The following is a 20,701-nucleotide window of genomic DNA, read 5'->3' as shown; positions in this document are numbered from 1 at the left end:
GCCCAGGCCCTAGGTTCAAGCCCCAAGATTGCACTCCCCGAGCCCCCGCACCAAAAAAAGAAGGGGAAAAAAAAAGTCAGGTGAGAAACCCAAAGTTTTAAGCTATAAGTACTAACACACACACACACACACACACACACACACACACACACACACAGTGGATACATCTCCTTGGCAGACATCTGCTGTCTTAGTATCCAGAGGAATTGTCATGGATTTGCTGCAAAATTAATCACAGCAAACAATGGGCTAGAGCCTTGTTAGCAGCCTAAGCCAAGGGCCATCTACATCACAACTCACTGCTTGTATGTTCCCCCGAGTCTGCTCAATGTGTATCCTTGTGGAATAATCAGCACTGACATGCCAAGGCCCAAGTGTTCCATACATAAAATAAGAAAGCTAGGAGCATGGCCTAGTGGAAGACTGTTTGCTTAGCATGCATGAAGCCCTGGTTTGATTCCTTGGTACCACATACACACAAAAAAGCCAGAAGTGGTGCTTTGGTTCAAGTGGTAGAGTGCTACCCTTGAAAAAGCTCAAGGACAGTGCCAAGGCTCTGCGTTCAAGCCCCAGGACTGGCAAAAAAGAAACAGAAAAAGGTCTGGAAGCATGGCTTAGTGGTAGAGTGTTTGCCTAGCATGTACAAAGCCCTGGGTTCAATTCCTTAGTACCATACATACAGAAAAAGCCAGAAGTGGTGTTGTGGCTCAAGTGGCACCAGTCTTGAGCAGAAAGTGTCCAAGGACAGTGCCTAGGTCCTGAGTTCAAACCCCAGGACTGGCCAAAAAGAGAAAAAGAAAAAAAGGAAAGAGAAATAAACAAACATCAAATAAGAGAAGTTTGCAAGACAAACGGGAAGGCTCCCTGTGTGCCTTGTGTTCCTTTGAGTGTGTAATTCCCGACTCGAAAGATCCATGGGAGGGCTGGAGTTGGAAGGGCTCTGGAGACTGATGAAGGGCTGCCCAAGATGTGGTGTAGTCATAAACCCCTTTATTGAGTGGCAATGCCTTTGCACAACTAGTTAAAGATATTTTTTTAAATATTAAAACAAATCCTCAGGTTGCATATGAGCTGCTCTTTAAAATCCCATGCAATGCTGCCAGTATCCTGGATGGCCATGAAAGTCACGTGGGCTGCATTGTGTATCTGTGCTGGGAGGAGGGGGTCATAGGACAATGTCCTGCCTCCAAGCCTCCTCAATAGGCGGAAGCTACTGGCTTCCTCCCTTTCCTGCCTTCTGTGTGCCAGCAAGACTGCTGGCTAAAGGGAGAAAAGGGGATAGGAAAAATCTGCCCAACCATGGCTAGGTCTGTCTTTGCCATACCTTTTCCAGACCCCCACCTTTTAGGTGCCTTTTAGAGCCTTCTAGGCCACACCCATCCTTAGCCCTGTGTGAGTTGGACTGGGGGTCCTAAAGAGTGGGAAGCAAGACAAATCTTCCCCACCCCTGTCCCACCACCCCTCCCACCTAAGCTACCTCATTTCCTTTTCCTCCCAGCACCAGGGTACACTGATCGGCACAGGCCAGGCACTCAGACCACAGCAACTGAGCCCAGGCCTAGTTGGTCCTGGCTGGCCTGGGTCAGTTTCCAGAGTATGGTCTGGCTGGGCTCCCTTTTCCTGTTTCCCATTCTCTTCTTGGCCTCTCATGTTGGTAAGTTTTCTCACCCACCCTCCACCCCCTCCACCTTATTTCCAGACCCCAAGGCCTTTATTTTCCCCCAAGAAACCCCATCATATGGAGAAAGAGAGCCTAGTAGATGCCATGAGCTGGGGAGGAGAAGTATGAAGTTATTGTTTAACGGGTAGAGTTTGTTTGACAAGATGAAAAGAATTAAGGAGATGGATAATAGTGTTTGCACAACGTTATGAATGTATTTTCTAACACTGAACAATATGTTTACAAATGGTTGAGGTGATACATTTTAGATCAGCCCCAAAGTAAGATCAGGTGCTATAAATCACCGCAGCCTGGTCCTAGGGCAGGGGTGTGGACAGCCACTGAATGCTGAATCTTGGGGTCAGTGGGACTAGTCAATGGCCCTGTGATGTTTTCAGTGCATACTTAGAGGGTCAGTGTGTTGGGCCCATTTATCGAGCACCAATAATATTCCATTAGCAGAGAGACCACAATCTCTAGATCTGCAATGATGCTGATCTTGGTTACAGAGTTTAATGCATATACTGTATTCTGTGTGCTCAGTACAGCACCTGACTCTTGACAAAGCTTTCTGAACAAGTGACTGGAGAAAAACACAGAAGGCTGCCTTTGAGTGGTTTGTCATCTAGTGGGGAACTCGGGCCAAAGGATGAAGGCTAAACTGAGACAGATAAGAGCAGATGGGCAGGGGGAGGGGAGGAGGCAAAAAAAATGGAGGCTGGAAAGATTTCATTAAGAGAGGGGAACATGTGAAAGCTTGATCTAAAATGCTGGGACATAATAAATTATACAGGTCTCTAGGCATTCACACAGTGAGACCAAAGGTGGATACTCTTTGGAGAAGAACAGAAAGTAATAATGCCTATGTGCATCTATGATCATACAAAATAATATTTATTGAAATGAACTCCAGAAAATCAGAGTCTTTTTCTTTTTCTGGCTGTTTTCCTTTTCTTTTTGTTCTGTGTGTTTGTTTATATGTCTCTGGGAGTGTAACGGAAGGAGGCATGAAATGGGTGCAAACATACAGCAATGGTATTCACTAGACACTTGAAAATGAACTATACAACTTATAGGTGAAGATGGGAGGGAAAAACAGAGAGAGAGAGCGCAAGAGAAGGACTGATATTGTCTCCAAAAAGTACTCTTTACCTAACTTATGTAACTATAACCCCTCTGTACATCACCCCAATAATAAATAGTAAAAAAAAAAAAAAAGAGAGAGTGGGGGCCAAAATAATAATTGCGCATCTCAGAGGCTTTGAAGCACATAGGAAAAAAGATTCCTGCAAGGAAAGTAGCCAGAGAGACAGTGTGAACGTAAGGGCTCAGGAGCATGCATATCTCCCGAGAGCAATGGACACCCATGGAAGGTTATAGACAGAAGTCACAAGGTGGTGTTTATCACGGAGCTTAAGCTCGAGGCCTCAGCTTTTTTTTGCTTAAGGTTAGCACTCTACCACTTAACCCATAGCTCCACTTCTGGCTTTTTGGCGGCTAATTAGAGATAAGAATCTCACAAGCTTGCCTGCCTTAACTGGCTTTGAACCGTAATCTCCAGATCTCAGCCTCCTGAGTCTCTAGGATTACAGGTGCCAGCCACCAGCCCCTGGCTCATAAAGTGGTTGTGAGTCAGATGGATCACTTTGGTGGATGAGCTGGGAGCGGGGAGGGTGTTTGCTAGGACAGTCCAGGTGAAGAATGAACAAAGGTGCGCTTGGGAGATGGAGGAAGGAGGTTAGGAAACAACCTGCAGAATTTTGTGATTGGTTAAGTCATCAGGAAGCTCAATGGTGTAGGTTTTAAATTCAGACACCTTGGTCACTGCATGGCCTTGGGCAAGTTGCTTAACTTCTCTGATTCTGCAAAACAGGTCTACTGACACCCACCTTCTGGCACAGTCATGGTAAAATGAGAGACCATCAGTAAAGTGTCTGGGGCATAGTTGACATCCTATAAACTTCCATTATTTCCCAGTGCAAGTATAAGAGGACTCCTTAGTCACGGTCTCAGGTAGCAGCTATTATCCTGAGTCAGATAACACAGCAGGTTTAGAAGATGCTGTGGAAATTTAATTTGGGTAAAAGATTATCTCAGGTACTGACTCAGAGGTGACAGTTAAAGCCTTAGGAGTGGAAGAACTTGCTCAAGGAACATTGTAGAATCATAATTATTATTCCTTGTAAAGACGGTCATCCAATAGGGTCATGAAGATGCAATGTGGAAATGGTTTTGGTACCTGGTAGGTGGCCAGTAAATGCCAGCTTTGTTTATTTATGGAGGGCTTTCAAAGGATAGTAAATAATAAGCTACATGGCCTTTAAATTAATAAATGATTGGACAGTTACCAGGCAGGGATAGGGAAGGCGGAGGCCCGGAAGGTGTGGGGTCATGAAGCTGAGATGGACTAGCTGACCTTTAACTTCATGGTGTCTGCAGGCTGTGCATCAGTTGCCCAAACCTGAACCGCCCCTCCCCACATACCATGATTTTCATGCCATGCCTTGTTGCCCAGGCTGCTCTCCGTGTCTAGAAAGTTCTCTTCCCACCTGTACCCCTCCTCCCCATTCTCCTCATCCATGGTGTCCTCCATGAGTTTCAAAAGCTCTCAAGTTATACCTCTGAAGATACCTACTACCCCCCCCCCCCCCCCCCCGCCATTTCCTCCTCCTCCCTCGGGCTGGGATCAGTTTCCTCTCTGCTCCCTCACACAGCACCTCTTCAGCTCACAGCCTTGTCCGTGTCTGTTCCTCTAAAGCAGTAAGTTCTGTGTAAGCAAAAACAGAACCCCACCTGTTTCTATACCCACCTGGGCCTTCCCTGTATCTCTGGGCAGCGGAGGGCTAAGTTTATTTCTGCTCCATAACTACCTGAAACCACAGCATAGCAAAAATTTTCACCATTTCCCTTTGGTTAATCTCATATTGTTACTATACCTGACTGTGTTACCTGGCATATTGTATATACGTCTGATTATTTGAAATAGGAAAAGGAATGGGGGAAAACAAGATGATTGGGAGGGGTGGGGGAAGGAAATAGGGAAAAAACATGAGAAGGGGTATATCAATGTGTGAGAAGTAATGCACTCACTATCTGGTGAATGTAACTGTAACCCCTCTATACATTACAATTAAAAAAAATTCGCCATTTCATGGGCTGGGAGTTTGGCCTAGTGGTAGAGTGCTTGCCTAGCATGTGTGAAGACCCCAGGTTTGATTCCTATGTACTACCTACATAGGAAAAAAGCCAGAAATGGTGCTGTGGCTCAAGTGGTAGAGCTCTAGTCTTGAGAAAGTCCAAGGACAGTGCTCAGGCCCTGAGCTCAAGGCCCAGGACTGGCAAAAAAAAAAAAAAAAAAAAAAAAAAAAAAAAGCACCTCACCATTTCTGTGATGACCAGGGGGGAGCATGGAGAGCATGGAGAGACACTGTGGTCTCTGTGCTTGTCCCAGCCGGCATCTTCTGGTAGAAACAACTAGAAATGGCTGAGAAGCAAACTTGGCAGTGTACTTAAAGGAGGAGCCTGCTCAAGGGCCTCCCAGGGAGGAAAGGAGATGGGGCACAGGTATCCTGGGGAACCCGGGACCTGGCCAAGGGGAGCCATCTGGCCGGGGCCAGAGGTTTGTATGCCCTGGGTTTTGTACCAGGACCCCAGTGCACCAGAAAGAGGAGAAAAGGGAGATTTGCCCAAGGCCAGGAGGTGCCTGGCAGGGAAGGGGTGAGGGCAGGTGCCAGGGAAAAGATTGGAGGTCCCCCCCTCTTCAGAGGGGATCAGAGGACTGGAGAGCGGGGATGTAAGACGGGAAGACTGGCGGAGGCTCTCCATGGAGTCACTGTTGTCCTGGCGCAGAGGCAGCGGCGGACCTGACACTGCTGGCCAACTTGGGCCTCACGGACCCGCAGCGTTTCTTCCTCACCTGTGTGTCGGGGGAGGCCGGAGCGGGGCGGGGCTCGGAGGTCTGGGACCCACCCCTGCTGCTGGAGAAGGACGACCGCATCGTGCGCACCTTCCCGCCCGGAAAGCCCCTGCACGTGGTGCGCAACGGCTCCCACCAGGTCACGCTGCGGGGCTTCTCCAAGCCCTCCGACCTGGTGGGCGTCTTCTCCTGCCTGGGCGGCACGGGGGCCCGGCGCACGCGCGTGCTCTACGTGCACAACAGCCCCGGGGGTGAGTGTGGCCTAACGGGGGCGGGGAGGCCGGGAGGATGCTCTCCCCCCGGGACTGACCTCACCCCCCACCCACAGCCCACCTGCTCCCGGACAAGGTCACCCACACAGTGAACAAAGGCGACAACGCCGAGCTTTCTGCCCAGGTGCAAAGGGAGAAGCAGACAGACGTCATCTGGAAGAACAACGGTGAGAAGGACGTTTGGTTTGGCAGGTGGACGCCTGGTTCTCACACCCCTGCGCCTCCTTCTCTCCTTCAGTGGCTTAAGCTTTGATCCTATTAGCTTGGTGGGTTGTTACCTTTCTGGACAAGGGCCCTATTTCTTTTCTTGGTGGGTGATGGGGCTTGAACACAGGACCGGGCAGTTGTCCCTGACCTCTTCTCCTGCTCAAGTGATAGTGCTCTACCATTTTGAGCCTCAGCTCAATGATTTTCTGGTGGTAAATTGGATTTTCCTGCCTGGGCTGACTTCGAACCCCAGTCCCTAGACCTCAGCCTCCTGAGTCACTGGATTACAGGCGAGAGCTCCACCATGCGGTTCTCGGGGCCCCTTTTCTGTCCAGGACAAAATCCTTGAGACCTATCATCTCCAGCTCTATGTCACCTTCCTACTATAGTGGGGGACAAGGAACTGATAGTCTGCTATCTCTTAAGCACTAAAGTGCCTGCCTCTGCCTCTCCCCTGCGAGTTAGTAGCCCATCTGCCCCCTCCCAGTAGGAACACCCCTCCTGGTGACAGCAATAGTCCTTACAGGGACAAACCTCTAGCCAAAGTCCACCTCCCCCAAGACACCTACCCAGCTCTGATATTGGATGCAGTAAGTGCTATGAGGCCTGGGCAAAACCTCTAGGTCTCAATTATAGGCCTGCCCTCCACCTTCACCCTGTCTGGCCTTTTGCCCACTGAAATGGAAGGCAGTATTTTCCTGCATAAGTCCAAAGATGCTCTCAGAACCCCTATTCACATTTCAGACTCTTGCATCCATGGGCTCCTGAGAAGGAAGACCCTTTTCTGCACCCAAGTGTTTGTTCCCTGAGCTCCAGAGCCCCTGAACTGGACAGGAGATGTAGCAAAAGGCAGCGTACTCTAGGTTCTCTGTACTATCCTGAGAAGATGCAAGAAGGGGCTGTGGCAGAAGTGCCTGGCTCATCATGTGGGTCCTGAAGGAAGAGCCTGTGGAGGAAAACACTAGAATAGAAAGCATCTGCACTGTGCTCAGAAGTGGGAAGACAAAGGAGGCAAACAAGAAAGAAGGAAAGGCATTCCAGGAGGCCTAAGTGACCAGAGAAAGGCTGGAGGGTCTGAAATACCAGGTGTTTCATGCAGAGAACAAGAAATTCGGGCATTCAGGAAGGTTAGGGGTCAGGCAGCATACAGAGAGTATGGTGTATAAGGCTGGAGGGCTTGTCGGGGTGGGGGGGAAACTACGTTGGAGAAAAACAACTACTAAGGAGTTGAATTTTTGTCCTGAGAGCAGTGGGAAGCTCTGTGAGTCTGAAAGGTGAGGGGTGCTAAGGAGCGTTATAGGAGAATCTCATGGGCTGGGCAAGTAGAGGTTGTTAGAAAGATTCAGGATGGCGGCAAAGTCCGTGTAGTAAGCCGCGGCAGGCCAAGGTCAAGGTGGGGCAGTCAGTGCCAGGAGACGTTGGCTTGGTTTACAATATGGAGTGGAAGTAGACTGACTAGATCTTAGGTGATATACTGTGTGGCTCCCCAAGTATGAAGAAGAGGCTGCTCCCCAGCTTTCTGACCTAACATCTCATGGTGCTTTAACCCCAGAGCTGACCATTGTGCATGGGGCACTGGATGGGATTTGGGCAGAAGAAGGCCTCTAACCTTTCTGTGCCTAGTCCTTTAACCCCTCCTTTGTACCTCACCCTCTATCCCAGGATCCTATTTCCATACCCTGGACTGGCATGAAGCCCAGGATGGAAGGTTCTTGCTGCAGCTCCAAAATGTACAGCCACCATCAAGTGGCATCTACAGTGCCACCTACCTGGAAGCTAGCCCCCTTGGCAGTGCCTTCTTTCGGCTCATCGTGCGGGGTCAGGAGCAGTGGTCATGGGTGGCGTGGGAGGCTGTCAGCCCTGTGGGTCCTGCTTGTGGGCTCCCAAAGATCCCTGAGGTCCCCAGAGCTACCCCAGTCTTCAGTCTGTGTGGGCAGATAGGTGAAAGTCAGCTGCTGAAGTCACTGTCCTCCAGGCTGTGAGGCCAGACGCTGGGGACCAGGATGTGCCAAGGAATGCCCAGGCTGCCTGCATGGAGGTGTTTGCCATGACCATGATGGCGAATGTGTGTGTCCCCCTGGATTCACTGGTACCCGCTGTGAGCAGGGTAAGAAGGAGGGCGGCGAGGATCCAGGCAAGAAACGACGCCTAACCAGGGGAGCCCCCAAAGAGTGAATCCACACCCCTTTTTTCTAGCCTGCAGAGAAGGCCGTTTTGGGCAGAGCTGCCAGGAACAATGTCCAGGCACAGCAGGCTGCCGCGGCCTCACTTTCTGCCTCCCAGACCCCTATGGCTGTTCTTGTGGATCTGGCTGGAGAGGAAGCCAGTGCCAGGAAGGTATGAACTAAACTAGTTAGTAATCACCATGGCCACTAGCCTGGCCCAGACTCTTCTGTGACTCTGCCGCCACCTCTCTCCACGGTTACCTGACTAAAGTTCTCTGTATATTCTGACGGTTAGGCAAACTTGCCTCATCTGTGCTCTCCTGGCCCCTGGCCCCTCCCTTCTAACCACATCTCCTCTCTTCCCAGCCTGTGCCCCTGGTCATTTTGGGGCTGACTGTCGCCTCCAGTGCCAGTGTCAGAATGGTGGCACTTGTGACCGTTTCAGTGGCTGTGTTTGCCCCTCCGGGTGGCATGGAGTACACTGTGAGAAGTCAGGTATGAGCATCTGGGTCTCTGAGACCCCACAAGTCAAGTCAACTTCCACAAAACACCTCCCTGGCTCTGACTTGCCACTCCTTTCCTTATCATTTGCCCAAGTATTGCCCTCGGGCAGAGAATAGTCTGTCAGGGATTCTCACCATTCAGCCACCCACATCATGGAAGATAGCAGCCCAGAGTACAAAGACAAAGGAAGCCCAGAGCAGTGTTGAGAATCAGGGAAGGCTTCTGGGAGGACAGAGAGCTGAGATTGGATGTGGAGGATAAGAGAGAAATGGCCAGAGAAGAATGTGGAGAACGTCCAGGCATTGAGACTCAGATTTGGGTTCCAAGACAGTGAAGTAGACGCTAAGGCCTTCGAATGTGTGTCCAAAGGGTTTACACATTCAGTATGACAAGAGGGAATGAAAATGGTTGAAGGGACACCAAGTGGGTAGAAAGAACCTCTCATGACTGGGCTGAACACAGAAGCAGGAGTCTGTGGCCAGAGACCAGAAAGGATCAAGCCCTGAACTGTTTTGGCTGTGAAAATGATGGCAGGCGTGTCTGTGAGTATAAGGAGATCGATCGTAGGAAGCAGGTTGGGAGAGGAGTAGGAGGTGGATCCTGAGGCAGATTTGATACGGGGCCTGAGACCTATGGCAACTGGACAGGCCTGTGCTGGTTTCTGGACTTACGTGTGTAGGCTGACTCCAACGCCTCCACTGAGATGGGAAGCAAAAAATAAGATGTGCTTTGGTGGTCAGGTGTCTGCTTCATGGGAGCATCGGGGTGAGTGTCCTCTCTCTCATACCAGACCGGATCCCCCAGATCCTCAACATGGCCACAGAACTGGAGTTCAACTTAGAGACAATGCCACAGATCAACTGTGAAGCTGCAGGAAACCCCTTCCCAGTACGGGGCAGCATAGAGCTACACAAACCAGATGGCACCGTGTTCCTGGTCAGCTCAATGCCACCTACCCCACTGCCCCCTACCTCCATTTCCCACCAACTTTACAATTGATTTCTCAGTCTCTTAACCCTTTCAGAACTTTCTGTAGGCTCTACCTACTGGCCTGGCCATGGCTCAAATGAGATCTGGCTGGTCAGAGAGGATGGCTCTGGGCTCCTATCTCACCAGTAGTCCAGAGAGGCATGAGATCTAACTCATGGGCGTACATTTTCTGTTCCCCTCCCCATTGTCTTTCTTAGCCTACCAAATCCATTGTGGAGCCAGACAGGACCACAGCTGAGTTCAAGGTACCCCTCTTGGCTCTTGGAGACAGTGGGTTATGGGAATGCCGTGTGTCCACATCTGGTGGCCAAGACAGCCGGCGATTCAAGGTCAATGTTAAAGGTCAGTAATTATCCTAGAGTCATGGAGGATGGAAAGTGGGCAGAGTAGGCATTACTGATCCCTGGTCAGACCGGGGATGCTCATTGAAGGTCAAGGACATCTAGGTTCCCATCCAGTACCGGCCAAAGAAAAGAGATCTGAGCTGGGCAGTGTCAAGGCTGGAACCTAGCTTGGTCCCACTGGAAATGACATCCCATGGCTCAGAAGCTGAGGACTAGCCTTGCCTCCTGCCTAACTGTGTGTTTCTCACCACCACACATAGCATGCTTTTAACCCTGCCCCTAGCACACTGTTCCATTTCTGAATCACCCCCCATGGCTGACCATGTCACACTCTCACTTAACATCTTTTGAGATACCTAGGACCTTATGGATTTGTCCTATGCTCCCCAAGCTGTACAGGATTGAGAACTATACCCTTGGGTCCTAATCTCTCCTGGCACCGGTTGAACTTGATCTCCTCCATCTAGTCCAGAGGATCTTCAGATCCAAACCAATAGATAGATATATGCAAAGTCCAAAGCACAGAGAGTCTTATCCTGAATCTCCTGGCAGTACCCCCAGTGCCCTTGACAGCACCTCGGCTCCTGGCCAAGCAGAGCCGCCAGCTTGTGGTCTCCCCACTGGTCTCATTCTCTGGAGATGGACCCATCTCCTCTGTCCGCCTGCACTACCGGCCCCAGGACAGCACAATGGCCTGGTCTGCCATTGTGGGTAAGTAGGGAGGGTGCTGGGGAAGAATGGAGCTTGGGGGAAGTGGGAGGATAAGCTGAGAAGGGAAAGAGAGGGAGCATGGAGAAAGGGGTGGGCAATGGTGGCCTCAGAAAGCAGCTGGGACTGACTGTATGTGGCACACTCTACCCACAGTGGACCCCAGTGAGAATGTCACATTAATGAATCTGAGGCCGAAGACAGGATACAGTGTCCGTGTACAGCTAAGCCGGCCAGGGGAAGGGGGAGAGGGGGCCTGGGGGCCTCCTGCCCTCATGACCACAGATTGTCCTGGTGAGAGGCCAAGAGTCATCCCTCCCTATCTCCCTCAGGGGCTGCTGCCCTGTCCATTCACAGTTATCATATGGGATCCATCACAGGGGCCCCTCCCTACCCTATTAGAGCTTGCCCTACCCTGTCCCCTGGGACCCATCCAGCCCCAAGAACCCATATGACACTTCTGACCCCCTGACCTCTGGCCCCAGAGCCCTCATTGCAGCCATGGCTGGAGGGCTGGCAGGTGGAGGGCTCCGACCGGCTTCGAGTGAGCTGGTCCTTACCCTCGGTATCCGGGCCACTGGTGGGCGACGGTTTCCTGCTGCGCCTGTGGGATGGAGCAAGGGGGCAAGAGCGGCGGGAGAATGTCTCGTCCCCCCAGGCCCGCACTGCCCTCCTGACTGGACTCACACCTGGCACCCACTACCAGCTGGATGTGCGATTGTACCACTGCACCCTCCTGGGCCCAGCCTCACCCCCTGCACACGTGCTTCTGCCCCACAGTGGTATGCTCCAGATGGGGTGACGGGCTGGGGATGAGGACCAGGAACACAAAGACATGGGAGACATAGGAGGTTCTGGAAGACTGGGTGGACATGGAAAGAAGTATCTCAGGTATCAGAGAGGACATAGGACATGAGGAGGATGAATCTGTCAACAGAGCATATGGGATGGGAAGGTCATGGTTTATATGAATAATGGAGGTGCGGAGAGGGCGTGGCGGGACTTTGGGAGACTTGGGGAGGAACAGAGATATACTATTGATAAAGATTAATCCAGGCTAGATTGGGAGTATGGAGGAGGGAGCATAATGGAATGAATGTGAATAACCACTCAGCTATCTCACTGGTCCAGTCTAGCCCTGCTTTCTCACTCCCTTCGCCCTAGGATCTCCAGTGCCCCGGCACCTCCAGGCCCAGGCTCTGTCTGACTCGGAGATCCAGCTGACATGGCAGCGACCAGAAGCCCTCTCTGGGCCTATATCCAAATATATTGTGGAGGTTCAAGTGGCTGGAGGCTCAGGAGACCCACAGTGGATAGATGTGGACAGGCCCGAGGAGACAAGTACCATTGTCCGTGGCCTCAATGCCAGTACACGCTACCTCTTCCGCGTGCGAGCCAGTGTGCAGGGTCTTGGAGATTGGAGCAACACAGCAGAAGAGTCCACCCTGGGCAATGGTAAGAGGGCGGTGCCCAAAGGACTTGTGGGCCCTGGGGCTGACTGAATTCCACCTCACCCCTTATCTTAGAGCTATAGCATCCCAGGCCCCAACCAACAAGTGACACAAGCTCTGAGCTAGCTGGAACAATCATATGGCTCCCTATGACAGTCCCGGATCTCCTCATCCAAGTGATCTCCCCATGTTCTAGTGGCTGGGATCTTTCACTTTTTCCTCTGTGTGGTGGCCTTCGAATTCCTTAATGCAGGTATCCCCCAATCTCTTCCTCATTGTGTCCAGGGCTGCAGAGCGAGGGTCCAGTTCAGGAGAGCCGAGCAGCTGAAGAAGGCCTGGATCAGCAGCTGATCCTGGCTGTGGTAGGCTCTGTCTCTGCCACCTGCCTCACCATCCTGGCTGCTCTTTTAGCCCTGGTGTGCATCCGTAGAACCTGCCTACAACGGAGACGTACCTTCACCTACCAGTCAGGATCAGTGAGTGCCCTTGGCTCTGCCCTTTGTGTGTGTGTGTGTGTGTGTGTGTGTGTGTCTGTCTGTCTGTCTGTCTGTCTGTTTCTGCCCATGTATATACAAGTACTTGTACACAGTACATCGACATAGGCGTTAATGTTACGTGTGTAAGATTGCACTCAACAGTGCAAAATGCCCTTTTTGATCATCCTACATTTGCATTAATGGTGACATACTTAATATTGCCAGTTTAAAAGAACTCAATGTTGCCTGTATTGCAACCATGGCCAAGTTTAGGCTTGGATGTGGTTAATTTGAGATTCTCCTCCCCATTCTTTAACTTTCCCATGGGAGTGCTGCCAGTCTTGATCACATGGTAATATCCTCGAGGGGCAACTGGGTCCATGCTAGCTCCTATTCTTCCAGGCCTCACCCCTTGGGAGCCAGCCTCTTGTCCTCACATATCTGTGCCTGATATGGCCTCCTGCCAATAGGACACTCAGACTGTAGGCTCTTATCTGAGCCTCCATTCTCCCAGATCCCAGAGCCCTCTTTAGAAAGTGCCCTGTGCTTGCCTATACTCTACAGAGGGTAGCAGTGTAGGGCTGTGGCCCCAAATACAGCTGGCTTTGCCCCCTCTAGAATTGTACCAGGCCTCAGCCTTCACTCCTGAGAAGAAAGGAATGAGCTTCCTCTTCCAGGATTCCCCACTAACCTGCCTGCGTTTTCTGTCACACTGTAGTTCAATCCTCTGCCTCTCTGTCCAGATACTTATGTAAGGTGAAGGAGAGAGCTGGCATCTCCCAATATCACCTCATCCTACTACTCTTGTCTCTTTTAAACAAGTCCCACTGTTGTCACTTAGGATCTGAAATCTACCCTTGGCCCCATAGGTCTAGTTCTTGATATGTGGAGCCAAGCTTTGGCATTTAAAAACAAACAAATAAAAAAAAAAAAACAGCAACTCTCTTCTCTCTTAAGGGCTGGCTCTTGTGATAGAAAGCCCAGTGTCCAAGGCCAGTGACTCTGCTATGCCTTTAAAAAATCCATCCAGAGTTTCAATTGGCTTCTTTGTTCAGACTACATTGGCCCTGATTCTGAGGTCAGCACACACAGAAAGCCATCACTGCCAGGGGGCACTAGGGGGGGGGGATGGTTACAAACAGTGAGGGAAGGTGGTAAGAAAGCAGCCTTTAATGTGCAAACTACCATAATACATATTAAGATGCATCCCAGTTACATGTACCTGCATACAGCTGTCTATGGACATGAATGTTTGTGTGTGTGTGTGTGTGTGTGTGTGTGTGTGTGTGTATGTCAGTGCACATGTGCATGCCAATGTGGGTGATCCATATATAATGAATGTGTCCTTTTGCACCCTCAGAGCCCTCACAGGTGTGCATATGTATATTTGTATGGATGCAGCTACATAGGGTGAGGCCATAGAACAAGCTGGTGCATTCTCACCTAGCCATGTTGTGTATACATCCACGTGAGCCACATCCCCAACTTTACCCATCAAGCTGGGCTTCAGTTTATTTCATGCCACCACAAGGTTCAAGTTGATCCTCCTTGTGGTTCTCATATTGCAGCTCCTTGGACCTGTTCAGTTAGCCCCTATCCTGCCATCAACCAAGCCTGGGCAGACCTCCAACTCTGTACAAGCATTGAACATTCCTCTTTGTTAGGGTCCTACTGTCTTCAGGTCCTGACTTTAGAGCTATGGCTAGATGCCAAGTGGGTGAGAAAGAGAAATCTCTGCTGCTACTACTGTGGGGATGAAAACTCCTCCACTGGCTCTCAGTAGCTGAGGGTTTAGTATATAGGAGATACTCAAATAATGCACCCAAAGCTGTCACCTCTCCTGACTGTGGGGGACGGTGGGGGGCCTTCTTGTAGGATCACATACCAATAGGAAGCTCACTCCTGTCTAGTACAACTCACTCTATTTCTTTTCTGTTTTAACTGTCCAAAGATCATCTTTTTTTCCTGTCTATTGGCTCGCACAGCAGCATTTAGTGATTTCCCATCTGCCCCGGTTTTACCTTCCAGAGTTCCATACTCTGGAGTCGTAGCTTCAGCATTTCTCATCTTGGGTACTTGTTCAGCCAACCACCCACCTGTGGATCTCTCACCTCTGATTCTGTGTCACTTGAAGTCTCTGTGTCCCAGGCTTGAGCGACAAGGCACTCTGGATCCATCTGTCTTTGTATGTTTACCTGTGCCTCTTTCTGTCCCTGTGTTTCTTATGTCTGCCTATTTGTCTCATCCCATGAAGGGAGAGGAGACCATTCTGCAGTTCAGCTCAGGGACCTTGACCCTAACCCGACGGCCAAAACCCCAGCCAGAGCCCCTCAGTTACCCTGTGCTTGAGTGGGAAGATATTACCTTTGAGGATCTCATCGGGGAGGGGAACTTCGGGCAAGTCATCCGAGCCATGATCAAGAAGGACGGCCTCAAGATGAATGCAGCCATCAAAATGCTCAAAGGTGCCTGGGCATGATACCTGACCCCTTGCCTGACCCTCTGTCCCCCAGAAATCCCAGGCCCACCTTGCTTCCACCAGCAATGGCCTCTAACCCTCAACAGCCCATGACCTTTCTCCCAAGTTATTTGTGGCAAGAGTGACACCGGACTCTTTACACAGAGTATGCCTCGGAAAATGACCATCGGGACTTTGCAGGAGAATTGGAAGTTCTGTGCAAACTGGGGCATCACCCTAACATCATCAATCTCTTGGGGGCCTGTGAGAACAGAGGTAAGCCCTCTACAGATCACCTACCCCTTTCGCCTCTGCTCAGCCATACGTTACTCCGTTCTCCTGCACCTTTCACACTCCCCATCTTTTACCATCAGGGTCTCCTCACATGGTCTGTTTCTGAATCACCACCCCCTTTCTCCTCACTTTTCAGGCTACTTGTACATCGCTATCGAATATGCCCCCTATGGGAACCTGCTAGATTTCCTACGGAAGAGCCGAGTTCTGGAGACTGACCCAGCTTTTGCTCGAGAACATGGCACAGCCTCCACCCTTAGCTCCAGGCAGCTTCTGCGCTTTGCCAGTGATGCTGCCAATGGCATGCAGTACCTGAGTGAGAAGCAGGTATGTGTGTATGGGGGGCGCAGGACCTGGATCAACCTCAAGAGGCAAAATGAGTGGTTCTTACTGAGTATGAGGGCTGGGGAACAGTGAAAAGGACATGACTCCAGGTTCTAGGCCAGAGAAAATAGAATGGGGATTATCATCCCAAGATGCAACTCCAGTGGGAAGTGAAAGGTGAAAAAAAAAAGAGAGAAGAGACTGCTGCCAGAAGGGAATTTAAGATTGAGGAAAGTGAGCCTGGTACGGATGGCTCACACCTGTAACCCTAGATATTCAGGAGGCTGAGATCTGAGGATTGCTGTTCCAAGCCAGTTTGCCCAGGAAAGTCAGTGAGCCTGGAAAGAGAAGTCCATGAGACTCTTCCCTCCAATCAACACTAGAAAACCAGAAGAGTAGCTGTGGCTCAAAGTGGTAGAGTGTCAGCCTTGAGAAAAAGAGCTCAGGGACAGTACCTATGGCCATGAGTTCAAGTCCCATGACTGACAAAAAAAACAGACTGAGGAAAGGCATCTCATGTAGAGTTAAATTTTGAGAGCCTTTGAAAGTGAGGGGCCAAAGCCAGTAGAAGGGGAGGGATTGGTAGAGAAAAATCTTGGAGGAGGGTGGAGGGCCAGGAGGGAGGGCTCTCCAGAAAGGGTCAAAGGGGAGCTGTGATTAGTGGGGAGAGGGTGGGAGAAAGGGGATAGGAAGCACAGAGAGAAGAGGAAATACGTTGTGGCCATTATGGTCCTAGGAAGAGAGATATAACCTGAACATCGCCAACAGGCCAGGTCACAGGAAGAAGGGGTTAAGGAACTAGTGACCTTTCCTAGACAGATCAGCTGATCCAAGACTGAGACCTATGTGGACAGGAAGAAAAGGCAGGAGTTCCTAAAGGCACTACGGAAGCCCACGCACAAATCCCACTGCAGACTGACTGACTTGGGCATCCTCATTCTTTGCTTCCCTGATTTTGGACTTTACCTGCAGTTTATCCACAGAGACCTGGCTGCCCGCAATGTGCTGGTTGGAGAGAACCTGGCTTCTAAGATCGCAGACTTTGGCCTTTCTCGGGGGGAAGAGGTGTATGTGAAGAAAACTATGGCAAGTTTCACCCAACCCTCCCCCTGGGTGCCCCTGCCTGGCCCCTCCCTCAGATTCCTCAAACAGACCCTTTCTCCACACCTGACCCCAGATCTGTCCTCTCCCAGGGGCGTCTCCCAGTGCGCTGGATGGCCATCGAGTCCCTGAACTACAGCGTCTATACCACCAAGAGTGACGTGTGAGTGTGGGGGGAGGAAGGGGCAGGAGGCCTTGGCCCCCAAATGTCACTCAGGCATAAAATAGACACAATTGAGTAGTCTAAGGTAAGAGTGAGGCTGTTGGGTATGGTCCAGGTGTGACATAGATTCATCTTGGATATACCTTGGTAGAATTCAGCACCTTAGACACTAGGTGGGGACCGTCTGAAAGGAAGTGAGGGGTTTTTTGTTTTTGTTTTTGTTTTTGATTTTGTGGGTCATGGGGCTTGAACTCCACTTGGGCATTGTCCCTGAGCTCTTCAGCTCAAGACTACCACCCTACCCTTGAGCCAAGCCCCACTTCTCGTTTTCTAGAGGTTAATTGGAGATAAGAGTCTCAGGTCCTTTTGTCCCCGGGCTGGCTTTGAACCTTGATCCTCAGATCTCAGCCTCCTGAGTAGCTAGGGTTACAGGTGTGAGCCACCATGCCCAGCTAGGAAGTTTTATCAGGGAAGGTGTTTTTGAGGTAGGGACAGTTTCAGATTTTGTGTAGGACTAGAGGGATGCTATGGCTAGTCCCTTGAGTAGCTGGAGAGAACACTCGAGGAGTGTGTTTGCCTTCTCCTGCAAGGCAAGCTCATGTCTTCCTGAGCACACTAACAGCCCACGATTCAGCTCTTTCTGGGCTCCTCACATCAGATGGCTATTTTGGCACACACTTCCTCTGACTCCAAAATGTCCATCTCAGTCTAAGGTTTGACCTGCCTGACTTTTTAGCTTTGTCTCCTGCTCCACCCAAGTCCTGCACCCCTTCACCTGGCCAGCCCTGCCCTGTTCTTGCCCAGCACACTGACTGCCCCCTTCACTACCACATGCCTGCTTTCTGTTCTGCCTCAAGACACCTACACTCCCTCCCTCTACTAGAACTCCTGGCCTTGGCCTTGATATATATCTACATAGACTTCTCCACTAGGTGAGATGGAGTTAAGAACAAGAGTTTTTGAGACTGACTGGGTCTGAGTAGCTGTTCTGTTGCTTGTTAGCTGTGTGGCCTTAGGCAAGCTAGTTAATCTCTTGGTGCTTCTGTGTCTTCATCTGTTAAACTGGGTAATAATAGAGCCTTTATTGTAGACTTGGCTTGAGAGTTAATGTATTTAATAAACAGTGTATAGACCATCATAAGTGCCCAATAAAAATGTAATTCTGTGGAACCCAAGGTCAAACGTTATGAAGGTGTATTAATGGAGTAAAGATGGCATTTGGTCAAGGCCAGATGATTGCAGAGTTGACACACACAGGGCCTAGAAGGGGCTGCCTGTCCTGGATAGATACAGACTGAACTATTGGGCCTCAGGGCCTGGAAGGCAATCAAGTCTATCCTTCTCCTTTCAGCTGGTCCTTTGGAGTCCTCCTCTGGGAGATTGTAAGCCTTGGTGAGTCCCTATCCAGTTTCCCAGAGCACCCCACCTTATCCATGAGGTCCCCGTGGACTGAAGAAGTCTTTTCCTCCCACAGGAGGTACCCCCTACTGTGGCATGACCTGTGCTGAGCTCTATGAAAAGCTGCCCCAGGGTTACCGCATGGAGCAGCCTCGAAACTGTGATGACGAAGTGTGAGTCACCTCATCTCTGTGATAAGTGACCTTGATTCTGAGCCCTGTGGCCCCCACCTGATGATCGAGGCCTGAGCCTCACTTCCAATGTCTGTCTGCAGGTACGAACTGATGCGCCAATGCTGGCGGGACCGTCCCTACGAGCGCCCTCCCTTTGCCCAGATCGCACTGCAGTTGGGCCGCATGCTGGAAGCTAGAAAGGTGAGAGGCTGGGCAAGCTCACAGGAATGCATGGCCACTGTGTCCTCGTCCCCACCACACTGCTCACCCAAACTCCCTCAGCGGGAGCTGTCATCACAGCTCGACTAGGCCCAGAGCTCAGCTCCCTTATAGGCCTTGCTGGATTAGACACAAGATCCTTCTACAGATATCTAGAACTTCCACTGTTTAACCACAGCGTCAACCCCCCTTCCCCTAGCTCACAGTCCCAGACTAATCGTCCGTTCTCCTCTGCTGAGGCCCTCAGCACACTGTGATCTGGGACTGTTCTCCTTGCCTGGCACAGAGCCAGAGAAAAATGTGTGAATGGCCCACTTACCAAGGATGGATGGGTGAATGAATGATACAGGAAAGGTTCACGTGAATGAGTGGAGTTAGGTAGATAACATAATAATTTTATGAACAAGTGTGCAAATTAATAGTGGAATAACCAACGATGTGACTAAATGACTTATCAAATAAATATATAGAGAATAGATATCAAGATGAGTAAAGATGAAAACATTTCTTTCTGTGATAAGGGTCATATTCGTCTTAAGAAACACTCATCTTGAGATGAATTCATGGTGTCAGTCATATAAATGAGAGAGTTGTCAAGAACAGCCTGAGACTAGATGGCTAGGTGAATGAATGAGTAAATAGGTGAGCAAATAATTGATGGGATGAGTGCATAGAAAGGCCTCGGTAACACTTGTGTCTAGGGATCTCATCTGAGATTCCGAGCTATGGTCTGATGCCTTCACTGCTCTGGGCTGTATGGACCACCCTTGATCATGAGGCTAACTTGAATCTGTTCAAATCAATGCCAAGGATATGGAAGTCAAGGCATTTGAGGCCGGGAATGGCTCACACTAAAGCTTTGCTTTGTCCCTAGGCTTATGTGAACATGTCGCTGTTTGAGAACTTCACTTACGCGGGCATCGATGCCACAGCTGAAGAGGCCTGAACTCTCCTGCCTCTCACCAGAACCTGGCTCTGCTGGCCGGAGCAAACTGCTCTCCAACCTGGGTCTTCTGACCCTTCTGAGCTGCCTCAAGGAATTATTTTAATTTAAGCAGGGAAGGTAAAGAGAAGACCCAGGAAGGGGGCAGCTGAGGAGAACAGGATCTCCCCATCCTTTGCAAGCTGCTCTTATGGCTACCCTTCCCACACTCCTTTCCTGCTTAGCTGCTCCATATATGTGCTTCCCATTCTGCTGATCCCTTCAGTTAAACCCCTACTTCAGCTTCTTAATCACTAACATGTCTGGTTTAACTACTCCTCCCTCACTGCCTTGTACTCAGAAAAAAATAAATGCTCTGAGAAGCTCCAGTCAATGTCTACCTTTTACTGATGGTCAGTAGATGGGAAGAGCTAAACACCGAAGAAACTGGATTTTCACAGGAAAAGAAACACTGTCCCCAGACATGCTGTCTGAAGCCCGGGTCCTCTAGGGAAATTGCCTCTCCATGATGTATATCTAATGTTCTGGAGACTCTGGATACAGGTACCACTAGTCCCCCCCCCCCCAATCAGAGGTCCAATTTTGTTGCTTGTTTCCTCTCTGTTTTCCAACCTCCTCACTAACATCTTCCTTTGTATCTCTGGGTAGCTGCCAACCTTGGATTTTTTTTTTTTTTTTTTTGCTCTGTGCAAACACTATCCATGGCAGGATTGGCTGGAGCCCAACCTTAGCTCAAACCAAAACTCAGTATCAGATATATTGTGGCCTGTCTCTAGTGTCTTATCTTCCTGTTGTCTCTAGGCAGCTTTGGCCATCTGGGTAACAACTTTACCTCCTGGCTGATGGACCCAAAAAGAGGAAGGCAAAAGCTACTTCTCATGTCAGCCAGCCACAGACAGATTCCTTTGCCTCCCTCAGGATCTCATGATGTTCTG

General features: G+C 50.3%; 1 protein-coding gene across 1 annotated transcript; it reads left to right on the top strand.

The window, feature by feature from the left end:
• Positions 1 to 1,551: 1,551 nt before the first annotated feature.
• Positions 1,552 to 20,134, top strand: Tie1 (tyrosine kinase with immunoglobulin like and EGF like domains 1). The gene is made up of 23 exons (XM_090335049.1): positions 1,552 to 1,654; positions 5,510 to 5,827; positions 5,905 to 6,015; positions 7,718 to 7,873; positions 8,031 to 8,162; positions 8,252 to 8,392; positions 8,587 to 8,715; positions 9,515 to 9,660; positions 9,912 to 10,056; positions 10,611 to 10,769; positions 10,923 to 11,060; positions 11,252 to 11,548; positions 11,931 to 12,221; positions 12,503 to 12,693; positions 14,948 to 15,158; positions 15,317 to 15,427; positions 15,582 to 15,772; positions 16,742 to 16,855; positions 16,963 to 17,033; positions 18,385 to 18,425; positions 18,508 to 18,604; positions 18,706 to 18,805; positions 19,698 to 20,134. Exons 1-23 carry the CDS (start codon positions 1,597 to 1,599, stop codon positions 19,767 to 19,769), a joined length of 3,420 nt encoding a protein of 1,139 aa, XP_090191175.1. The 5' UTR covers positions 1,552 to 1,596; the 3' UTR covers positions 19,770 to 20,134.
• The last annotated feature ends 567 nt before the right edge of the window (positions 20,135 to 20,701 follow it).

This window comes from Megascapheus bottae, chromosome 6 (genome assembly GCF_031878675.1).
Source record: "Megascapheus bottae isolate mThoBot1 chromosome 6, mThoBot2.hap1, whole genome shotgun sequence".
In the NCBI taxonomy this organism is placed as follows: Eukaryota; Metazoa; Chordata; class Mammalia; order Rodentia; family Geomyidae; genus Megascapheus; species Megascapheus bottae.
The sequence above is the reverse complement of the archived record's forward strand: the minus strand, read 5'-3'. Positions and strand labels throughout refer to the sequence as shown.